Source organism: Haliotis rubra, unplaced genomic scaffold (assembly GCF_003918875.1).
Source record: "Haliotis rubra isolate DU_JTF1 unplaced genomic scaffold, ASM391887v1 Scf408, whole genome shotgun sequence".
Lineage (NCBI taxonomy): Eukaryota > Metazoa > Mollusca > Gastropoda > Lepetellida > Haliotidae > Haliotis > Haliotis rubra.
In genome coordinates this window covers 600,505-620,589 of record NW_025767089.1, presented here as the reverse complement: position 1 = coordinate 620,589, position 20,085 = coordinate 600,505, and the positions used below count along the sequence as shown (strand labels likewise).

The following is a 20,085-nucleotide window of genomic DNA, read 5'->3' as shown; positions in this document are numbered from 1 at the left end:
TGAAATCTTCAAAGTGTCTCTGTGACCTTGAAAATTAAGTGAAGGTCACCAAAATTGACTGGGCCCTGCGCCTTCCCTGAATACAGCTTGGTGATAAATATGAAGAAAATCCAGTGAACGGTTCTTGAGATAGCTTAACATGCAGGTAAAACGTGAAAGTCCCCTTGTGACCTTGAAATGAAGGTCAAGGTCACCAAACCTGACTTGGACCTTTCTTGTGATGAACCTAGGTACCAAATATGAAAAGAATCTAGTGAACGGTTCTTAAGATATTCCAATTCGTACGTATGTACGGACGGACGGACGGAGCCTAATACTATATTCCCGCTTCGAGCTAAACGCGCGGCGCGGGATACTAAAGAAATTATTACACGCTCAAGTGTGCCATACGATTTATATGAAACTCGTGCAAAATTATGTATTGCCCTTGCTCTCACTCGGGCAATACACAATCTCACACTCGTTTCGTATAAATCGTATGACACACTTGCTCGTGTAATAATCTCTATATACAGCACACCAATGCCCCTTACTGTACAGTGTTACACATCTGGGGCAATGTTACTCAGTGAATAATGTTACAACAAGACAACTGTCCACCTATCTGCCCTAAGAGGGATGAGATCTATCGAAGTGTGAAAATCAACAATAGAAAACAAACAGGTAGATAACAGTTAACATAAAATAAGCTCACACCTTTAGAACAGGTACAGCTATGTCTCCAGTCCTATAAATATTTTCTAGCCTGGACGTTCTATGTTGACTCCACACCAAAACATGGATTATCTGAGTCTGACTAGTGGTTAAAGAAGTATGAGTGTCTTTGGTATCGATATCCACAATACTGCTATACACAGGGTTGAATTTAAAGGCTTCTATTCCCACCCAGGTAAAAATCAAGGGTTATTCCATCAATATGGCGATGGCAGCATGTAATAAATAATGATATTGACCAATGATCCACCCCATCAATACGATGACATGATTTCGGCCATATCAACCCAATGCACTGAGTCGCTTCATGCGACAAGCGACAAGCGTAGATGACTGGGAACCATTTGTAAACAGGGATCCCCTTGAGGACTAGCTATCAGTTTCTGATTGTTTGTACATAGTTCTATAGTACTAAAGATAAAAATTAAGGCAACAAGGACTGAATGTTGAACCGACTGAATGTTTCATTCCAAAACTGACCACCATGGACACAGTAATTACTAGAAACCAAATAACCGCCCTAAAAATGCTGACATTCCATAGTCCTGTTCAGGTAAGAAATAAAGAAGAGTGAGTGAGTTTAGTTTTACGCCGCTTTTAGCAATATTCCAGCCATGTCACGGCCTGGGACACCAGGAATGGGCTTCACACATTGTACCCATGTGGGGATCGAACCCAGGTTTTTAGAGTGATGAGCGAACGCTTTGACTACAAGGATACCCCAGCAGGAAGTAGAAGGTGCACTACTACTGGACTGACTGACTGAGTTTGGTTTTACGCGCTTTTAGCAATATTCCAGCAACATCACGGCGGGGGACACCAGAAATGGGCTTCACACATTGTACCCATGTGGGGATTCGAACCCGGGTCTTCGGCGTGACGAGAGAACGCTTTAACCACTTGGCTACCCCACCGCTTCATGACCAGGCCATACTCCTGTATCTTCCTGATATAACAATACATACTTCATCATCCATCAAGACAATATATTCAATCTCTTCTTAAACGTCCACTCTGGCTGTCCATTCTATTATGAAGAAACACCCTGGAGCCATTCATCACTGTCAATAGCCTGCAGAGATTCTCTCTAGCCCACAATGTAACTAATTCTTATTAACAATACATACATGCATATTAATTTTGTGGAAATTTATAATGCACCGAATCTGCTCCCTGAAGAATACTGAAAGCACTACATTCTTTCATTTTCAGTTCAATAGGGTTGAAGGCTGCTCATAGCGTGGTAAAAGGTTCACATGATCATTTTATCCTACTAGGTACCCATTCCCAGAACAGAGACCCATTTAGAACAGTTACTGGCCTAAGGAAGTACCAAATTTTAACAGTGTCACAGGGGTGGAAATAACTTTAAAATTGATAGTGTACTCCGGTACAGTGGCACATGTAATGTCACTTGCCCTGATAATTTTTCCACTATACCGACCGTTTTCTTGCTGATTTTTTAAATAAACCACATAATTAACATTGGAAAGTCAACTGGACACCGGTACAGTGAAATATACAAATTCGCTTGCCCGACAGAAAAAAACATTGGACTCGGACGTTGGGCAATGGGTTATTTCCACCCCTGCTGTCACAGTCTCAAGTAACAGTAGCAAATGTGTATCATCGTATTGATTATAAAAGAATCAAGATATTCCACACTTGACAATTAAAGAAAGATTATTATCAGATCACATGCAATCACTGAAATATAACAGCTTTCTTTTCATGCCAGATATTTTTTAACGAATAATTCATATTAAATGTAAAGATGATGTCAAACAAATTTCTAAAGTTTGTCACTCAACTGGCCCTGCAAACTTATCTGGTCCCATCTGCAATCTGTATTTTTTTCTTTCACCTCTTTAAATATTTGTTCGGATCGATCATACTAACATACATTCACATTGGACCAGCTGCTAACAATACAATACTGGATTTGGAATCAATGGACAACACTACCACAACCAGAATTTGTGTAATATATAGCACCGTTATCTCCTGGCATCCGACGTAGGCCCGATTAAAGTCTACATATCATTCCATTTTTTCATCTCTATGCTGTCTGTCTGTTCGTTCATCCGTCCCTCCATCCAAAGAATCTGCTGGTCTGATTCCACTTTCAGCAAATTGTTGTAGGTCTCTACAGATTAACCAAGACTGAACCAGACCAGACAAAACTGGGTTGCTGAAAAGCAATTCACACCTGGTCCCATTTTCTACAAATCCTTTCTCACATACACCTTACCTAATTTGTCGGTGATCTCTAAATGTTATATGAACATCCTTGATAGAGTGAAACAGCACAGCAGGGAGCTGCTGGTGATACATACATCACTGATTCCAGTTGGAATCACTTCTTGTAAAGGGAGACAGTATAGTTGTCGTGACACAAACATGTAAGTAGAACCAACACCTGACAACACTGTATTCCGGAGTTGGTGGTTATATATTATATTAGGTTTCATCATGATTGGGATAGAGTCATTCTGTAAATATATTAGAAAATCTGATGGGAATCCAGTCAGAACAGCTTGAGAACTTGCTATTACTAGTTGTCACCCAGTCACTCTAGAGCGACATCACTCAGGGTATATCAGTGTATGAAATAAGCCAGAAATCAGACATTTTGAAGTACCAGCCCAAAATGGATTTAACCAGACCAAATATGGTGAATTTACTCAGATGTATGGAACATCTAAAAATTTTACCAGACCATCGGCTGGCTATCTGTAAATTTAGACCGCTCGTCAAAAATCTAGACTGTTTCGGGCGGTCGGACAGGCATTTATTTCATACACTGGGGTATATGTAGCTATACAGACACAATGCCATTTAGAAAGTGGTCAAATGTAACATGTTATTTCTGGGTTTACACTATCCCAGTAAAGTACAGATTCTTGTACTTTTGTCGGGTTGAGTCCCATCCGGGATTCGAACCCACACCCTCAGAGTCAGGCACCTAATCGCCAGCACACAAAGTCAGTCGTCTTTCAGCATTATTAAATTTTTTAAAGAAAAATGTCACAGCACTATGAACAGTCAATAGGAGTGTCCCCCCTTTTGAACATTTGTGAACCTTTCATTAAATTGTCAAACAAACATGGGACATGCAGTGAAAAATATTAGTTTGGACCCTTTGCTTTTAATCTAGTTTCATTCTACTTGACTTGGTCCTTTCTACTAGTTTGTAAGTTGTTCAATGTCACACACATCAACATTACAGCTATATGATGGGAGTCAGTAAATAGTCTAGTTTGTAAGTTGTTCAATGTCACACACATCAACATTACAGCTATATGATGGGAGTCAGTAAATAGTCTAGTTTGTAAGTTGTTCAATGTCACACACATCAACATTACAGCTATGATGGGAGTGGGAGTTTGTAAGTTGTCAGCACACATCAACATTACAGCTATAATAGTCTAGTCTAGTTTGTTGTACAGTGGTTCAATGTCTAGTAAATGTCTAGTAAGTTGTTCAACACATCAACATTACAGCTATATGATGGGAGACAGTAAATAGTCTAGTTTGTAAGTTGTTCAATGTCACACACATCAACATTACAGCTATATGATGGGAGTCAGTAAATAGTCTAGTTTGTAAGTTGTTCAATGTCACACACATCAACATTACAGCTATATGATGGGAGTCAGTAAATAGTCTAGTTTGTAAGTTGTTCAATGTCACACACATCAACATTACAGCTATATGATGGGAGTCAGTAAATAGTCTAGTTTGCACCAGACAATCCTGTGACTGACATCATGAGCATCGATCTATCCAGTTGGGACACGCATCAATGTTAGTCAGTTTACATTGCATGAATCCTTTTCAATTAATCAGACTGAAAATTTCATCAATTAAACTATGTGACATGATTTATGATAAGCTTCCCCATTCTTATTGGTACCACTCATTTCCCAAATTGTATCAATTACAACCATACCAGACTGATCATTATCTAGCACTTTACCCGTAAACTTATGCTATATATTCAAGTCAAAGTATCAGATTTGGTTTTCCTGTCCTGCCTAAAAACAAACATAAACTAATGCAATTTTACTCTGAAACTGTACCCTTTTACAGTTTGAAAGTACTGTCATATATGATCAAGTATCCTTACAATTATTTTCTTGTCATTGTGTTAGTGATTACCCATCAATTTGACTGAGCTTTGATGTTGAACTGAAGTCATAAAAGTGTATGGAAGCCTGAGGTGTTTCATCAGCCCTAATAAAAATACAATATACTCGCCTCCTCAGTATCCTATCATTACGAATCACTCAATTAAAGACATCAATTTGAGAATACAGAACACTGCACCATTTCAGTACTTTAAAGGACTATCATATTTCTTGGACTCTTGGGTCACTTTGACCCCAATCTTGTACATCAAGGAAATCTGTGTATGATATCTCCCTTTCTCAATCATGAGCTGCTCTTCCAGTCCCAGGGAATACAGATTTCTCCGTCTTGCATGACAGAGTAGAAGTGTGACACTCGCAGACACAGCCCCTTCAGCGACACACCCAGTAGCCATGATTCGTCAATCAGCTTCTGGCAACAGTCAACCATCTGCTGGGGATTCACGGACTCATCCTTGGAAAGGGCAGATAACTCTAGTTCAGCCTGGCACAAATCTACAACTTCCTGTTCCTGTCGCAGACAACTGGAAAATAGGGAGAGTGTCAGTAGCTCACGTTTATATTGCATTAACTTTAGCATTCATTGTAGCAGTTTAAAATATAGACACAAAGTTATTTATAATAAGTTTTATACATCAAACTCTGTAAAATAATGAGGACCAACAATATTTATGCTGAAGGGTCGTTGGCGGCACAGGTACTACAGATATGTACACCAGGTACATTTCTGTGTACAAAAATGTACCCAAAACAAAGTCAAAATACAGAAATGTACCCTGTACCATAACAAGGAATAAATCCATATTCCTCAACCCAAACGAAACAGAGGCACAAGTACGACATTTATGCGAGACATTTATGCGCATGCTCGTTTCGTATATAATGCAATCAATGCATCTAATACAACAGTATCACAGTCCCAATCATGAATACGGCACAATGCAGAATGGACGCATCCTAGGTTATGTTTCTGTGTTCTTATTTTGACCAGGGTATGTTGAGTACACAGGATTAAATTCAATTGCAGGCTATGCTAAATTGCCTATCATCTGTCCAAGCAGTCCGAAGCTTGGTAAATCTTACTTTTCCATGTCGGTGAGGATCTTGTCAGCTTCTTGCTTGTGTTTGGCGATGTAGTCAATGAGGATGGAGCCTGGGATGGATGCTGGGACCAGGAACTGACCAGTGGGGCACAGAGCCAAGGGTCCAGACTCTCTACAATAGATGTCACATGGTCAGTCAATATCACAGATGTGAGAGGTCATTGTGGAACCAGACACCTACCCTTCCACCACCAGCTGCAGATGTGAGAGGTCATTGTGGAACCAGACACCTACCCTTCCACCACCAGCTGCAGATGTGAGAGGTCATTGTGGAACCAGACACCTACCCTTCCACCACCAGCTGCAGATGTGAGAGGTCATTCCTGGAACCAGACACCTACCCTTCCCCCACCAGCTGCAGATGTGAGAGGTCATTCTGGAACCAGACACCTACCCTTCCACCACCAGCTGCAGATGTGAGAGGTCATTGTGGAACCAGACACCTACCCTTCCACCACCAGCTGCAGATGTGAGAGGTCATTCTGGAACCAGACACCTACCCTTCCACCACCAGCTGCAGATGTGAGAGGTCATTGTGGAACCAGACACCTACCCTTCCACCACCAGCTGCAGATGTGAGAGGTCATCCACCACCAGCTGCAGGAACCAGACACCTACCCTTCCACCACCAGCTGCAGATGTGAGAGGTCATTGTGGAACCAGACACCTACCCTTCCACCACCAGCTGCAGATGTGAGAGGTCATTGTGGAACCAGACACCTACCCTTCCACCACCAGCTGCAGATGTGAGAGGTCATTGTGGAACCAGACACCTACCCTTCCACCACCAGCTGCAGATGTGAGAGGTCATTGTGGAACCAGACACCTACCCTTCCACCACCAGCTGCAGATGTGAGAGGTCATTGTGGAACCAGACACCTACCCTTCCAACCACCAGCTGCAGATGTGAGAGGTCATTGTGGAACCAGACACCTACCCTTCCACCACCAGCTGCAGATGTGATGTGAGGAGGTCATTGTGGAACCAGACACCTACCCTTCCACCACCAGCTGCAGATGTGAGACTACCCTTCCTGGAACCAGACACCCTGTGGAACCAGACACCTTCAACCACCAGCTGCAGATGTGAGAGGTCATTCTGGAACCAGACAGCCAGATGTGGAATCAGACACCTACCCTTCAACCACCAGCTGCAGATGTGAGAGGTCATTGTGGAACCAGACACCTACCCTTCCAACCACCAGCTGCAGATGTGAGAGGACGCCGTGGAACCAGACACCTACCCTTCCACCACCAGCTGCAGATGTGAGAGGGTCATTGTGGAACCAGACACCTACCCTTCCACCACCAGCTGCAGATGTACCCAGAGAGGACGAGTGGAACCAGACACATACCCTTCAACCACCAACTGCAGATGTGAGACAACGCCGTGGAATCAGACACCTACCCTTCAACCACCAGCTGCAGATGTGAGACAACGCCGTGGAACCAGACACCTACCCTTCAACCACCAGCTGCAGATGTGAGACAACGCCGTGGAATCAGACACCTACCCTTCAACCACCAGCTGCAGATGTGAGAGGTTCTTTTGCAACAGCTTCGTCCTAGCAGCATCCTGACACCGACGGAGGGAGTTGAGGAGCTTGTTGAGCAACAACTCATATTCTTCGGCCATCACCAGGTGATGTCTCCGTTTCCGGCGCACAATCTGGATGTTGTTCAGGAGCTGAGACAGCTTATCCTCCATCAGCGGCAACCTCTCCAACACCGCCTCATACGATCTCACCGACATCAACAGCTGGGTTAAAACAAGGAGGTGTTTTTAATGTAAGTGGATCATTCACAATACATGATTAAAAAAATGATGGATTTATTGTTACAAAAATAATACATACAATATTTGCTAACATTGTTAGTATACTCATACTACTGACTTATAGCATAATAAAACCATAGCTGACAAATAGAGACAAAAAGCCTTTGACCATATCTAAGATTTTATATACAGCCAAACTAAACTGAGTCAAGGTTGAAAGAATCTTGTGAGTGAGTGAGTGAGTTTAGTTTTACACTGCACTCATCAAAATTCCAGTTATATGGCAGTGGTTTGTAAATAATCGAGTCTGGACCAGACAATCCAGTGATCATCAGCATGAGCATCGATCTGCACAATAGGGAAACGATGACATGTGGCAACCAAGTCCGCAGGCCTGACCAACCAATCCCATCAGTCGAGTCTTATGACAAGCATTGGATACTGAAGACCAATTCTAAGTGATGTAAGTAACTACTTATGTTATCAGAGGTTCAAAACAACTGCAAAATGACGGCAAAATAAGGGATACTCGGGAACCAAGCTTTTACTTTATGACACTGTAAGTTTGAAACATCAGTGTTTGACTGTATTCTATATCAGATATTCTGACCAAGTCTAACCGTCATCCAGTAGGTAGGGACATCTTCACTGCTGAGGACAATCTCTCCATGGACTGATACACCCGTACTGTTACTGAACACCAGAGAACGTCCTGTACAACACAAAATAGCATTGAGAAACTGTAAAAGAATAAAAACAAACAAGTGAAATATAAACCTTAATTCATGTGCATAAGATATACAAGACAGGCCAGTCAAACAAACATATCACACTAGACATTACATTCTGATGATTTATTGAAGATCAGAAAAACAAATAAATTATTTATTTATTATTTCAGGATTGATCTGAATGCCTCGAACATGCACTGACCTTTGAGAATACCCCCAACTCTTTCTGGGTGTTCGGTATAAAGTCTGTAGAAACTTTTGACACATCCCCTGAAATGGCTGAATCCCCACACACTCTCCCAGCGGATGTTGGACAGCCCTATGGAGCCCTGGAGAGCGCTGCAGATCCTGTTAATGTCCTCTTTTGTAGACTGACTAGAATCCAGGAAACTTCGAGATCTCTCTATATTTTTCAACAACCATGACCTGAAATATTGAGTATGTTGAAGGTTTGGATTCTGCAAGACTTATCAACTCTTCAAGATATGCTGTTTCCTTTTTTCTAATAATCTTTTTATAGGAAACAAACTCCCTATGTCTAACTAATATCAGGACGTATTTTTCATTACGGTCACTATTTTGGTGTCGCACCATGTCGACACACAAATGACACAATATGCTAACAAGCATTGTCTATAAAACAATGGAAGACAAACACTTTCTTGATTGGCATTTTAGAAGATTCTGTTTGATGAACATAGAGATTTTTCTGGGTTACATCTTCTTCATATTCTTGAGTACAACGTTTCAGGGCTTGTTCTGGTCACATCATCAGTTTTACCTGATGATGGGGCCAAAACAGCCCTGAAACGTACTCAAGAATAAAAAGAAGATGTAACCCAGAAAATCTCTATGTTCATTAAACACTTTCTTATTGCAAATGGGTAGCCTAGTGGTTAAAGCGTTCGCTCGTCACGCCGAAGACCCGGGTTCGAATCCCCACATGTGCACAATGTGTGAAGCCCATTTCTGGTGTCCCCCGCCGTGATCTTGCTGGAATATTGCTAAAAGCGGCGTAAAACCAAACTCAGTCAGTCAGTCTCATTGCAAATGTAGAAACTGAGCAAATGCTTGTAATGTTTTTCTTTCTGAATTGTTTTATAAACAAGGTATATAAATTGGCATTGGTTTTGTTTTTTTGGTGGGAAATAAAACACTGATGTTAGGAGCACTGTCTGTAGCTCAGTCTTCAGTGTATATTTGTAGAGAATGTAGGCATAAACCAACAGTTTTAGTATTTAACAACAGTTGCAGTTGTATGTGTCCATATTGAGGGACACATAAAACCACAAATACCTGCTACAACAATGGTTTCTGGCCAACTGGTTTCCGTCAAAAAGATAGAGAAACAAACTGACAGTTGATAGAAAACAGCTATCTGAATGCGATGTGGCTAATGTGTACTGTGACTTTCATTAACTCATATACAACAGGCAGCTTTTTGCTTCGTAGTGGAGTGTATGCAATTTATTGTCTCGGTCAGAAATCCATGTGTAAATGGCAGGATATCGAGATCATTTGAGCCCAATCAGATATCAACATGGGATGGTGGGATAGCTTACTGTTAAAGCGTTTGCTCGTCATATCAAAGACTCGGGTTCGGTTCCCAACATGGGTACTATGTGTGAAGCCCATTCTGGTATTCCCGCTGGAATATTGCTAAAAGCGGCATAAAACTGAACTCACTCACTCAGAAATCAACATTCTGACATAGAGGTGAGGTAAGTGAGGCAGAGCTCCAGATAAGATTTAGCTCATGTGGGTACTGTACCCACTGTATTTTGTTGGAGTGGGTATTATGAATGTTGAGTGAGTATTTCATTTTCCGTTACCCACTGCTTTCAAATATGTGCGTATTTCAGTCATTTTACTCACCTAAGTATTATGTCATTGAGTAAGTTTACTAAGCAGGTATGTTCTGCCTTATGTCATACCTAATCAAAACCAACTTAAATATAATGGAAATGATTTCATAAAAAATCACTCATCCTATACTGAAAGTACAACACCTGTCCTATACTAACAGTACAACTTGATAGCTATCGATGTCTTTTTCATTACGCTAGCGATTTTTAGAAATATATTCTGTACGCATTTGTTTTAAACTTTTTGCGTATCTAACATTTTAAATGCGTTATTGGTACGCAACAATTATTTTTCAATGCGTAATGTAAATTTTCAATGCGTATTTTACCCGGATACGCAGCTTATCTGGGCCTCTGGTGAGGTGAGGTGAAATTGAGTTTTACGTTGTGCTTGAGAATATTTCGCCCATATGACGACGTGCATGCGTGTGTATGTGTATGTGCGGCTGCTTGTACTAGCCCAGACTGTAGCTGGTTTTATAGTGCAAGCCCACTGAGATACCATGCCGCAGTGAAGCATGAATACCCCACTCAGGCACATTATACTGACTCCAGTCGACCAGTCCTTGTTGTACCCATTAATGCCGAGCACCAGGCAGGGACCAACAAGTACCATATTTTAATGTCTTTTGGTATGACGCGGTCAGGGATCGAACCTGCGACCTTCCGCTCTCCGAGGTAAGGTAAGTAACTTTTACTGTTTTTGAGAACAGTCGAAGAGATTGACCATGTTGGCATATATTGCTAATATATACCCGAACTGACACAAGACAATTATAATAATAACAATGCTAAATAAATCCTAGTTTGTTTACAAGTGGAATATACAAAAGATTTAACCTGAGAGTGATATTGACAGAACTTGGAGGTCTTTCCCTGGGATCTGGTTTCCCTGTTGCTGCATAGTAGACGGATGCCAGTCGATTGGTCGGTCAGTCTGACCACTGGCTGAGGAGGTTTTGAGCGGCACGGAGCTGATGTAGTCCAGGGGGAGATGGAAAGAGCTGAGAATTGTTTTAACTGTGTCTCGTACATCACGTGATGCCAACGAAACGTTCACACTTTGAAGAGCAGCTGAAACAGAAGAACTGTATCAATGAGATGACATTGTGGAGCAGTCAAAAAAGGGTAGGGTTGGAATATGTCAGGATTGGTCTTAGCACTATCGTATATTGCTGACACTTCCATGTGTAACTTTCTTAATGCCCTAACATCCCCCTTTCAGTCGTCCTACATTTTGGCGACCCTCCATCTTCCTTTGTGCCATTTTGTCATGCCCAACTCCTGACTCATCACCCACACGCACCTATGATAAATTACCAGCCCCTACTATTTCTCTATTGATCAATTGATCATAGGCGGATTTCAGGGAGATTGTAAAACCCCTTGAACACACACACACCCACCCACCCCCCACCCTCCCTCAGCTCCGCCAAAGTAAAACATTAACTTTCAATGAGGTCTTCAGTCATTTTCAAAAGGGGGGTTTCGAACCCCCTAAACCCGCCTTGGATCCGCCAATGTTGATGTTTCTGTTTCTCAAACTGACTGCTACTTTTGTTTCTCTGTTGAAAGCTGTATTTTAAATATATTCCTGCAACTTACATTTCTCTGTTGAAAGCTGTATTTTAAATATATTCTTGCTACATCGTTTCTCTGTTGAAAGCTGTATTTTAAATATATTCCTCTACGTACGTTTCTCTGTTGAAAGCTGTTCATTAAACATATGCCTGTTACGTACGTTTCTCTGTTGAAAGTTGCTGTGGGCGAAAGAAGAACTGAAGGACAGTCGGGTGAGCTGACCCTGACCTCTGTAGACATGTGATATACTCATGTAATCGCTTCAAAGACTCCTCGTTCACAGACTGTAAACAATAAACATAGAGTGTTAATTGGTCCTGCTAAAATAGGATATCATTCTCTGATGACACACCTATCTACAAGAAGATTTAAAGATTGGTTGCATCAAGTGAACTTTGTAATCAGCCAATCAGTAACCAAGGATTATAAATTGTAGAAATGAGTGAGGGCAATGGTACAAGAATCTGTAACGAAACGTCGCACTCACGCAATAAAAGAAGTTGTTGTCCATAGAGTTGGTTCAATATTGTACGTCCCAACTTCTAAAATGCCACTCAAACAAAATATGAATGAGGTAAGCATTCAGACAATCATATCTGATTTTGTTATTTGAAAATGAACATAATAGGTAAGTTCAAAATGTAAAAACATAAAGCAGTGCTATTATATCATTGCGGATATTTCATGTCAAGGATACAGTTTGTTCTGTGGCAGATTTATTTTGCTCAGATCAAAGTTTTCAAAATAAGATGGTATAAAATGAAGCCAAATCATTTAGAAAGCTGACAACTCATTGACTTTAGCACATGTCCCTTCTATATTTGATTTGGTCGATAAAATAACACTCATGGTTCATCTGATGTGACTGTATATGGAAGTGTTGTCACATCATAAAGGAAAGAGGCATCATTAGAGTAACAGTCAAATTTTCATAAGATTTAATTTTATATTTAAATTTAAATTCACCTGTAAATGCAAGGAGGCTGCCATTTCCTGCACTCAGATCAACATATTGTTAAATATTCATTTGTCAATAAAGTACTTGTACATGTATTTTCATTTTGTGAACATCATCAAACCCTTTTTTCCCCATACATACCCGCTCCCTTGGATATTTTCCAAACAGATCTGGATGCACAACAAAATAGAATGGACGTAGAGCAGTAGCTGTCTCCTGCACGTTGAGATGCCGCACCGAGACATGAACATGCTGAGTCAGCCTACTGTGTGCAATCCATCTGACAAAGGTAATATGTAATAATAACAATATGGTAATCATGGTAATACTGTATCACAATATAGTCATACTGCACAATAATTTGGTAATAGTATATCACAATATAGTAATTGTGTATTACAAAGAGTCAGACACCTACCCTTCCACCACCAGCTGCAGATGTGAGATAGGATAATTAGGATTGGTTGTATTTTCAGTGTTAAAGCCTATTCACCACTATCATCTTACGTTCTTCAGTCTCATGAGTTACTGTCTGAATGTAATTGCAGTTCATGGGTGGCATTCGCGCCTAGAAAAGCGACCTCGTCGATATTATACAGCTGTAGCCTTTTGGGAAAAAGTGGATGGACATACTACCCGTGTCACGATTGAAGTGACTTGAGTGCAGTTAACATATAAGGTGTCTGGGAAAAGGGTGTTTCTTGATCCTATCGAGGCAAATGTTCAGACCGATGATACACGGGAATACGGGTCAACATTTCAAAGACAAACCTTGACCTATAAAGTGTGAGTTTTTCGAAGAGAAACACTAGTCAACTTTATCAAAAAGTGTTAATATATCAATGCAATTCGATGATGTGTTTACGGATAAACGTGAAAGAATGCACGTTAAAAAACCCAAAACAAGCTGGAAAGTGGGTGAAAACTGAGGGCCTTGAAGTCAAGCGAAATGCGATAACAATGCTAAGGCAGTTAAACTTACGAACCTTGCTCCCGTTAGTGAGACTTTCAACATACTTGAACCTGGTAATTCTGGATGGCATATTTACAACCTGACCTTGCCATTTGCAACAAACAAAACAATAAGTTTCCAACAGAAATGCACAATCCAAGGGACATAACTCTCAGTCTTGATGTCTTGAGGATGCCCGCTATTTATTTTCTACCCGTTTTCCCCGCCGTGGTGATCTCGTCAAGTAGACATTCATCTCCATAAGTGTATATCTCGAGACCTGGAAATAATAATTTTCTTCTTTTCGTGTTTTGCTGAATCTCACAAAGTGTCCCAATTTAAAAAAAACACAAGGGTTGCTGAAAATTCGAAATTGTAAAATGTAGTAAGTTCGGAGAGATTAAGGTTTTGCTTTAGCAATATTCGAGCAGTATTACGGTGGGAACAGCAGAAATGGACTTCACATAGTGGGGAGTCGAACCCGAGCGAACGCTTTAGCTGCTGGGATACCACACCATCCCATTAACATTTACAGACCACCGCCATTTAGCTGGAACATAACAACAAACAACAAACAAATAAACATTTGCAGAACGGCAGCTGGTTTTTTTTAAGATTACAAAACTGATTGTAGTTGCGTGTCAAATCCAATTTTTAGTGTATACTTCCTTTTCTCTCTCTCTCTCTCTCTCTCTCTCTCTCTCTCTCTCTCTATCTCTCTCTCTCTATCTCTCTCTCTCTCTCTCTCGCTCAGACATTACATACAAGCACATTAATTAATAATAAGCACATGCATAATAATTAATAATAATAATATAAATTTAATTAGGAGTTCATGCAAAAAGTGAAAAACATTAACGTAGTCCATTTTATGTTTTACGTAACACCGCTGAATATTAAATTCTGGTGACATTTCATGAGAAAAAAATGCAATACTCATATTATCATGAACTCATGCAGTGTAAAATAACCTAAGAGGCGCATGGTATTCCAGCAATATCACGGCGGGGACACCAGAAATGGGCTTCACACATTGTACCCATGTGGGTCATCGAACCCGGGTCTTCGGAGTGACGAGTGAACGCATTACCCACTAGGCTACCCCACCGCTCCGGATATTGGTATAAAGGCACGTGCATGACTGAGGCATAAATACCGATGTTGGACAGAGTAAACGTGCAGTAGCCAAAACACCACCACGAATATGCCAAGATTTACGCAGCGCAACGAGATAGGCCGACCGTTGTCGCCAATATGGGGCCTTCAAAACGTCAGCTGGCTAGAGCCTTCAACTACAGCCAGGCCACCATCAGCAAATTGATAAACCGCTACCAGCAAACAGACCAGACCCAAGACCGCCCAAGATCGGGAAGACCAAGAGTCACGACACCGGCCGAAGACCGCTACATCCGGCAGATCCACCTCCTCTCCGGAACAGATTCATGACGGCAACGTCAACGGCGGTAACAGCACTCAGCAGACGCGTCTACCGCCCTTTCCATGAATGGCTTTGATCCGTCTACACCGTCAACGCAGACTGCAATGGACACGAACTGTACGTCGGTGGCAGCGACATGACTGGGAAAGAATGCTCTTTACAGATGAAAGTCTCTTCAGAAAAGACGTAGAGGAGAACGACTGTCTCTAAACTGCGTTCAAGACGTTCATCCGTTCGTTGGGGCCGTGGGGTAGCATGGTATTGGGCGGCATTTGTGGCCAGAGACTGGTTATCATCCGAAGAAATCTGATGTTCAGCGACACAGGGATGAAGAGATATTTGTGGTGCCCTTTATTCGACAACAGCCAAGCGGAGTCATTTTGCAGCACGACAACGCAAGGCCTCACACCGCCAGAATTGTTCGAGAATACCTGCACAACGTCAACGTCAACGTATTGCCTAGGCCAACGCGTTCTCCAGACATGAACTCATTGAACATCTCTGGGATCATCTTGATCGACAGCTGAGAGTGTGCACCACCTCCAGCGAACCGACAGAAACTTGAACAGGCTCCTGCTGACGTCATCCGCCGACTGACGACGTCAACCAGGAGACGTGTATTGGTGTGTGTGGATGCCAAAGGTGGTCTCACTCGCTATTTGTGACGTGTCTCCTGACTTCTGTCTCACAATGTGACTCTTTATGCACTTATTGAATGAACTCTGATTTCTGTAAATTGTAATTTTGACCCATTGACACTTTCTTAATGAATTGCGGCAAATGCAAGACCGGCATTACAATGAATTTTCAGTCAATTATTGGAAAATAATTTCTGTTTGTGAAATAATTATTATAAATCTCACATACGTCTTTGTTTCTATTTTTTGGTTTGTTGTTTAACGCCACACTCAGCAATATTCCACCTATATAGCAGCGGTCTGTAACTTATTAAGTCGAGGCTAGACATTCAAGTGATCCACATCATGAGTAGCTAACTGATCTTTTTACGATTACAAAAATGTTTGTAATTGCTTTTTCAAATCCATTTTAGTGTATCCTTCAGTATTCAATATAATTCTAAGAACAGTCTCCAATAAGGTTAGAATAGGTCCTAGAGTCCTTATTGGACGTTGGCAGGAACGGAATGGATCGGGTGGTCAAGGTCAAGAGACTTGATTTATTGCGTCATTGTATTCCGAGGATTCGATCCCCGATCGCGTCATATGCAAACGACGTTAAAAATATGGAACTTGTTGTCCCTGCCCGGCGTTCGGCATTAATGGGTACAACAAGGACTGGTCGACTGGAGTCAGTATAATGTAGTGGGGTATTCATGCTTCACTGCGGCATGGTATCTCAGTGGGCTATTCTATAACGACCAATGTCCTTCCATTGATGGGTGAGGTGAGGTGAAATTGGGTTTAACGTCGTGCTTGAGAATATTTCGCTCATATGCGTGTATGTGTATGTGCGGCTGCTTGTACTAGCCCAGACTGAAGCTGGTTTTATAGTGCTAGCTCACTGAGATACCATGCCGCAGTGAAGCATGAATACCCCACTCAGACACATTATACTGACTCCGAGCCGACCAGGCCTTGTTGTACCCATTAATGCCGAGCGCCAGGCAGGGACCAACAAGTACCATATTTTAACGTCTTTTGGTATGATCGAACCCGCAACCTTCCGCTCTCCGGACGGACGCTCTAACCACTACACCACGGAGGCGGTCAAACAATGGATGTATGGTTTTTGGTGTTATTGTCATTTCAAAAGTATGGCGTCTATCTACTGACCATTAAGCGTTGAGAACCACTGGAAGTGTCAATGTAAAAGTATCATTATATTCGAGACCCGTGAAGATCCGGGTTAGAATTGGTCTTCAGCAACCTTATTCTAATTTAAGACCAATTCTAACTGTCTTCAGCAACCCAACCTGTGAAGATCCGGGTTAGAATTGGTCTTCCTTATTCTAATTTAAGACCAATTCTAACTGTCTTCAGCAACCCAACCTGTGAAGATCCGGGTTAGAATTGGTCTTCCTTATTCTAATTTAAGACCAATTCTAACTGTCTTCAGCAACCCAACCTGTGAAGATCCGGGTTAGAATTGGTCTTCACAAACCGATGCCTGTAAGAGATCATCATGCTGTTGATCATTGGATTGTCTTGTCCGGACGATTATTTATAGACTGCCGCCATATAGCTGGAATATTACTGAGTGCGGCGTAAAACAACAAACAAACCAAACTTCAGCAACCAATGTTCTTCGTCCACTAACCATTCAGCTTTGCGAATCGCTTGATGTGTCAAAATAAAAACTCATTATATTCGATCCTTCAGATGTTATTGCAGTTAACTGTGGATCCTGACAAGGCCATTGAGTACATTGTTTGTGTATATATATATCAATCACATTCGAAAATGACCACCTATAGTAGTTTTATAACCATGTTATTCCGGAGTCACAAAAGAAATGGACCTCACACATTGTGCCCATGTCGTGAATCGACCTTGGTCCCTCTGTATGTCAAACAATACCTTCAACCACGCGGCTGCCAAACTACGTCCTTAAGTACGAATACACATTACGGGTTATATTCGGAACTGACAATAACATGTTCTTGGCGAGAGATTACACACATGATCAAATACGAATCATTTAGGTATTGTGACTATTGTCCAGTCGAATAAGATTTGTGCCCCGGGAGCTAGTGCTTGACACATAGTGTTTAGTGAATTAGAAATAACGTGTTTTCTCTTTGCACTGTACACAACGACGTCTTGAACGACAACTGGATCTGAATGAATGCGTTGCTCGGGATCGTTAATCCTTTGTTGTTTTTGACGTTGTTGTTGTTGTTGTTGTCCAGTACATGGGGGTAATCACCGGAACTAGGAAACGCCCCCATACCTTTTGCGGGTTTCATGAGAGGTTCAATGAGGTCTTCAAGGAGCTGAATTCAACGTCGGTTGGTTGTTTGTTTAACGCCGCACTCAGAAATATTCCAGCTATATGGCAGCGGTCCGTAAAATGAAATAATCGAGTCTGGATCAGACAATCCAGTGATCAACATCATGAGCATCGATCTAGGCAACTGTGATATGATGACAAGTGTCAACCAAGTCTGAACCTGTTCACCCGATCCCGTTAGTCCCGTTCAAGGTCGGGTTAAAAATTACACTTAGTACAGTGCATGCATGTGTGAGTACCTGCGTGTTTCTGCTTATGCACAGTTGAGCATGGTTATCTTACCCAAACACTGTCCTCTGACTCCCAGCCAATCTTGTTTTATCATGCCGATTACCAGGCACGGTAACAACAAATACAATAATTTTCGTTTCTCAGTATGATTTGGGCAGACTTGAACGTTGAGAAGCCTAAAACCGATTCCATTATACAGACTCTTACTGTTGGTAAATACCTTTCTTGTCTGTATTAATAAAAAAATGTTCCATATAACAGAAGTATGAAGAAAAAAGAACAAGTGTTATTGGTAACAATCGTATATTTAATTCAACAAATAGACAGACTATCACTGTCTGACACTGAAGTGTTATTGCCTAACCGTCAAGGTGTGTTTCAGTTAATCTGACAGCATGATACAGCCATAAGGATCCTCATTGATAATGTAAATCATCTTTTCCAAACTTTTAAGTTGCTTGTGTTCCAGTATCAAATGTTCAGATATCCTGATATCTCAAATCTCATCATCAAGAAATATCTGTACCAGGAACCTCTATATCCAGATTTCTTTGAAACTGAGCACTTGTTTTTACTTAACTTTACAGTATGATTCAGTGACAACAATTGGCCATGAAAATTGTCTGTTAAAAAATTCCAAGCTGCAGCTATACCAGTGTCAAAATGTCTAGATATCCAGTTATCTTTAAACCCGAGTCCTTCTTAATTTTATACTGATATCTCAATAACATTCTCAGTTTGTTGTGTAGTACATAATATACACAAGCTTACTCAAGGCACTTCATCTGGCTGACAAGCCCATTTAGCACTGTTAGCTTGTATTCATACTAGTGTTGGGAATTGGTTAAAATCTCATAACTGATGATTGGTTCATGCTAACCGATCAATCATCAAAAATAATTGGTTTGCGTCATTTATGATATTGTCCTGGTTATTTTTGTTAATGCACCAAAAAATGTGAAGAAACATGTAGTTCTTTGGGTTTTTTAGCAAACTGCTCAAAATGCATTTGCAAATTTCACATCTTTAAAGGATGACTAGTATGTTAAGAACTTAAATTTCTTGGAGTCTTTAAGATAGATTTAATCATGACTTGGAACGAGCTTGTGGTGCTTTTGAAATGTAACAGACAAAACCAACCTTGTGAAAAATATTGGTGATGAAAACAAGTGTTCCAGAATTGTTTGTGTTTGATTATGAGAAAACATGATAGATTGCTTGGTCGTTTAGTCATTGCGACCAATCTTCGATTATTTCAATTAATCGAACCACCACTAATACATACTAATCAATGATACTGTGATCAAAGAGCTAACAGCTAGGTAGTTATTCCTGATATTAGGTAGCTATAGCTTTTATTCCTTTAACAATTGGTTCCATGCAGTGTAGGGAATAATTGTCACTAAACAACTTATCAGCTAAGGAACCTGGCTGCACCAGTATTTAACGGTGTTGTGCCGGGAAGGCTAAAATTTATTTTTCAGATGTTCCGGGAAGGCTAAAATGTATATTTCGGATTTCCCGGGAGAGCTAATTTCCAAGGGAGTAGGGGAGTACCGCCAAAGCTAAAGATACGGTGCCGGGAAGCATAATCCATGTCGGGAGTAGATTTGGG

At 41.1% G+C, this 20,085-nt stretch overlaps 1 protein-coding gene across 1 annotated transcript; it reads right to left on the bottom strand.

Moving 5' to 3' along the window:
- Nucleotides 1–4,238: 4,238 nt before the first annotated feature.
- Nucleotides 4,239–13,986, bottom strand: LOC124287903 (T-cell activation inhibitor, mitochondrial-like). The gene is given in 10 exon segments (XM_046724389.1): nt 4,239–5,389; nt 5,949–6,080; nt 7,482–7,726; nt 8,365–8,456; nt 8,678–8,901; nt 11,181–11,253; nt 11,256–11,414; nt 12,082–12,205; nt 13,021–13,159; nt 13,866–13,986. Coding segments are annotated over 10 exon segments (1,458 nt in total). The 5' UTR covers nt 13,895–13,986; the 3' UTR covers nt 4,239–5,148.
- Between the last annotated feature and the right edge of the window lie 6,099 nt (nt 13,987–20,085).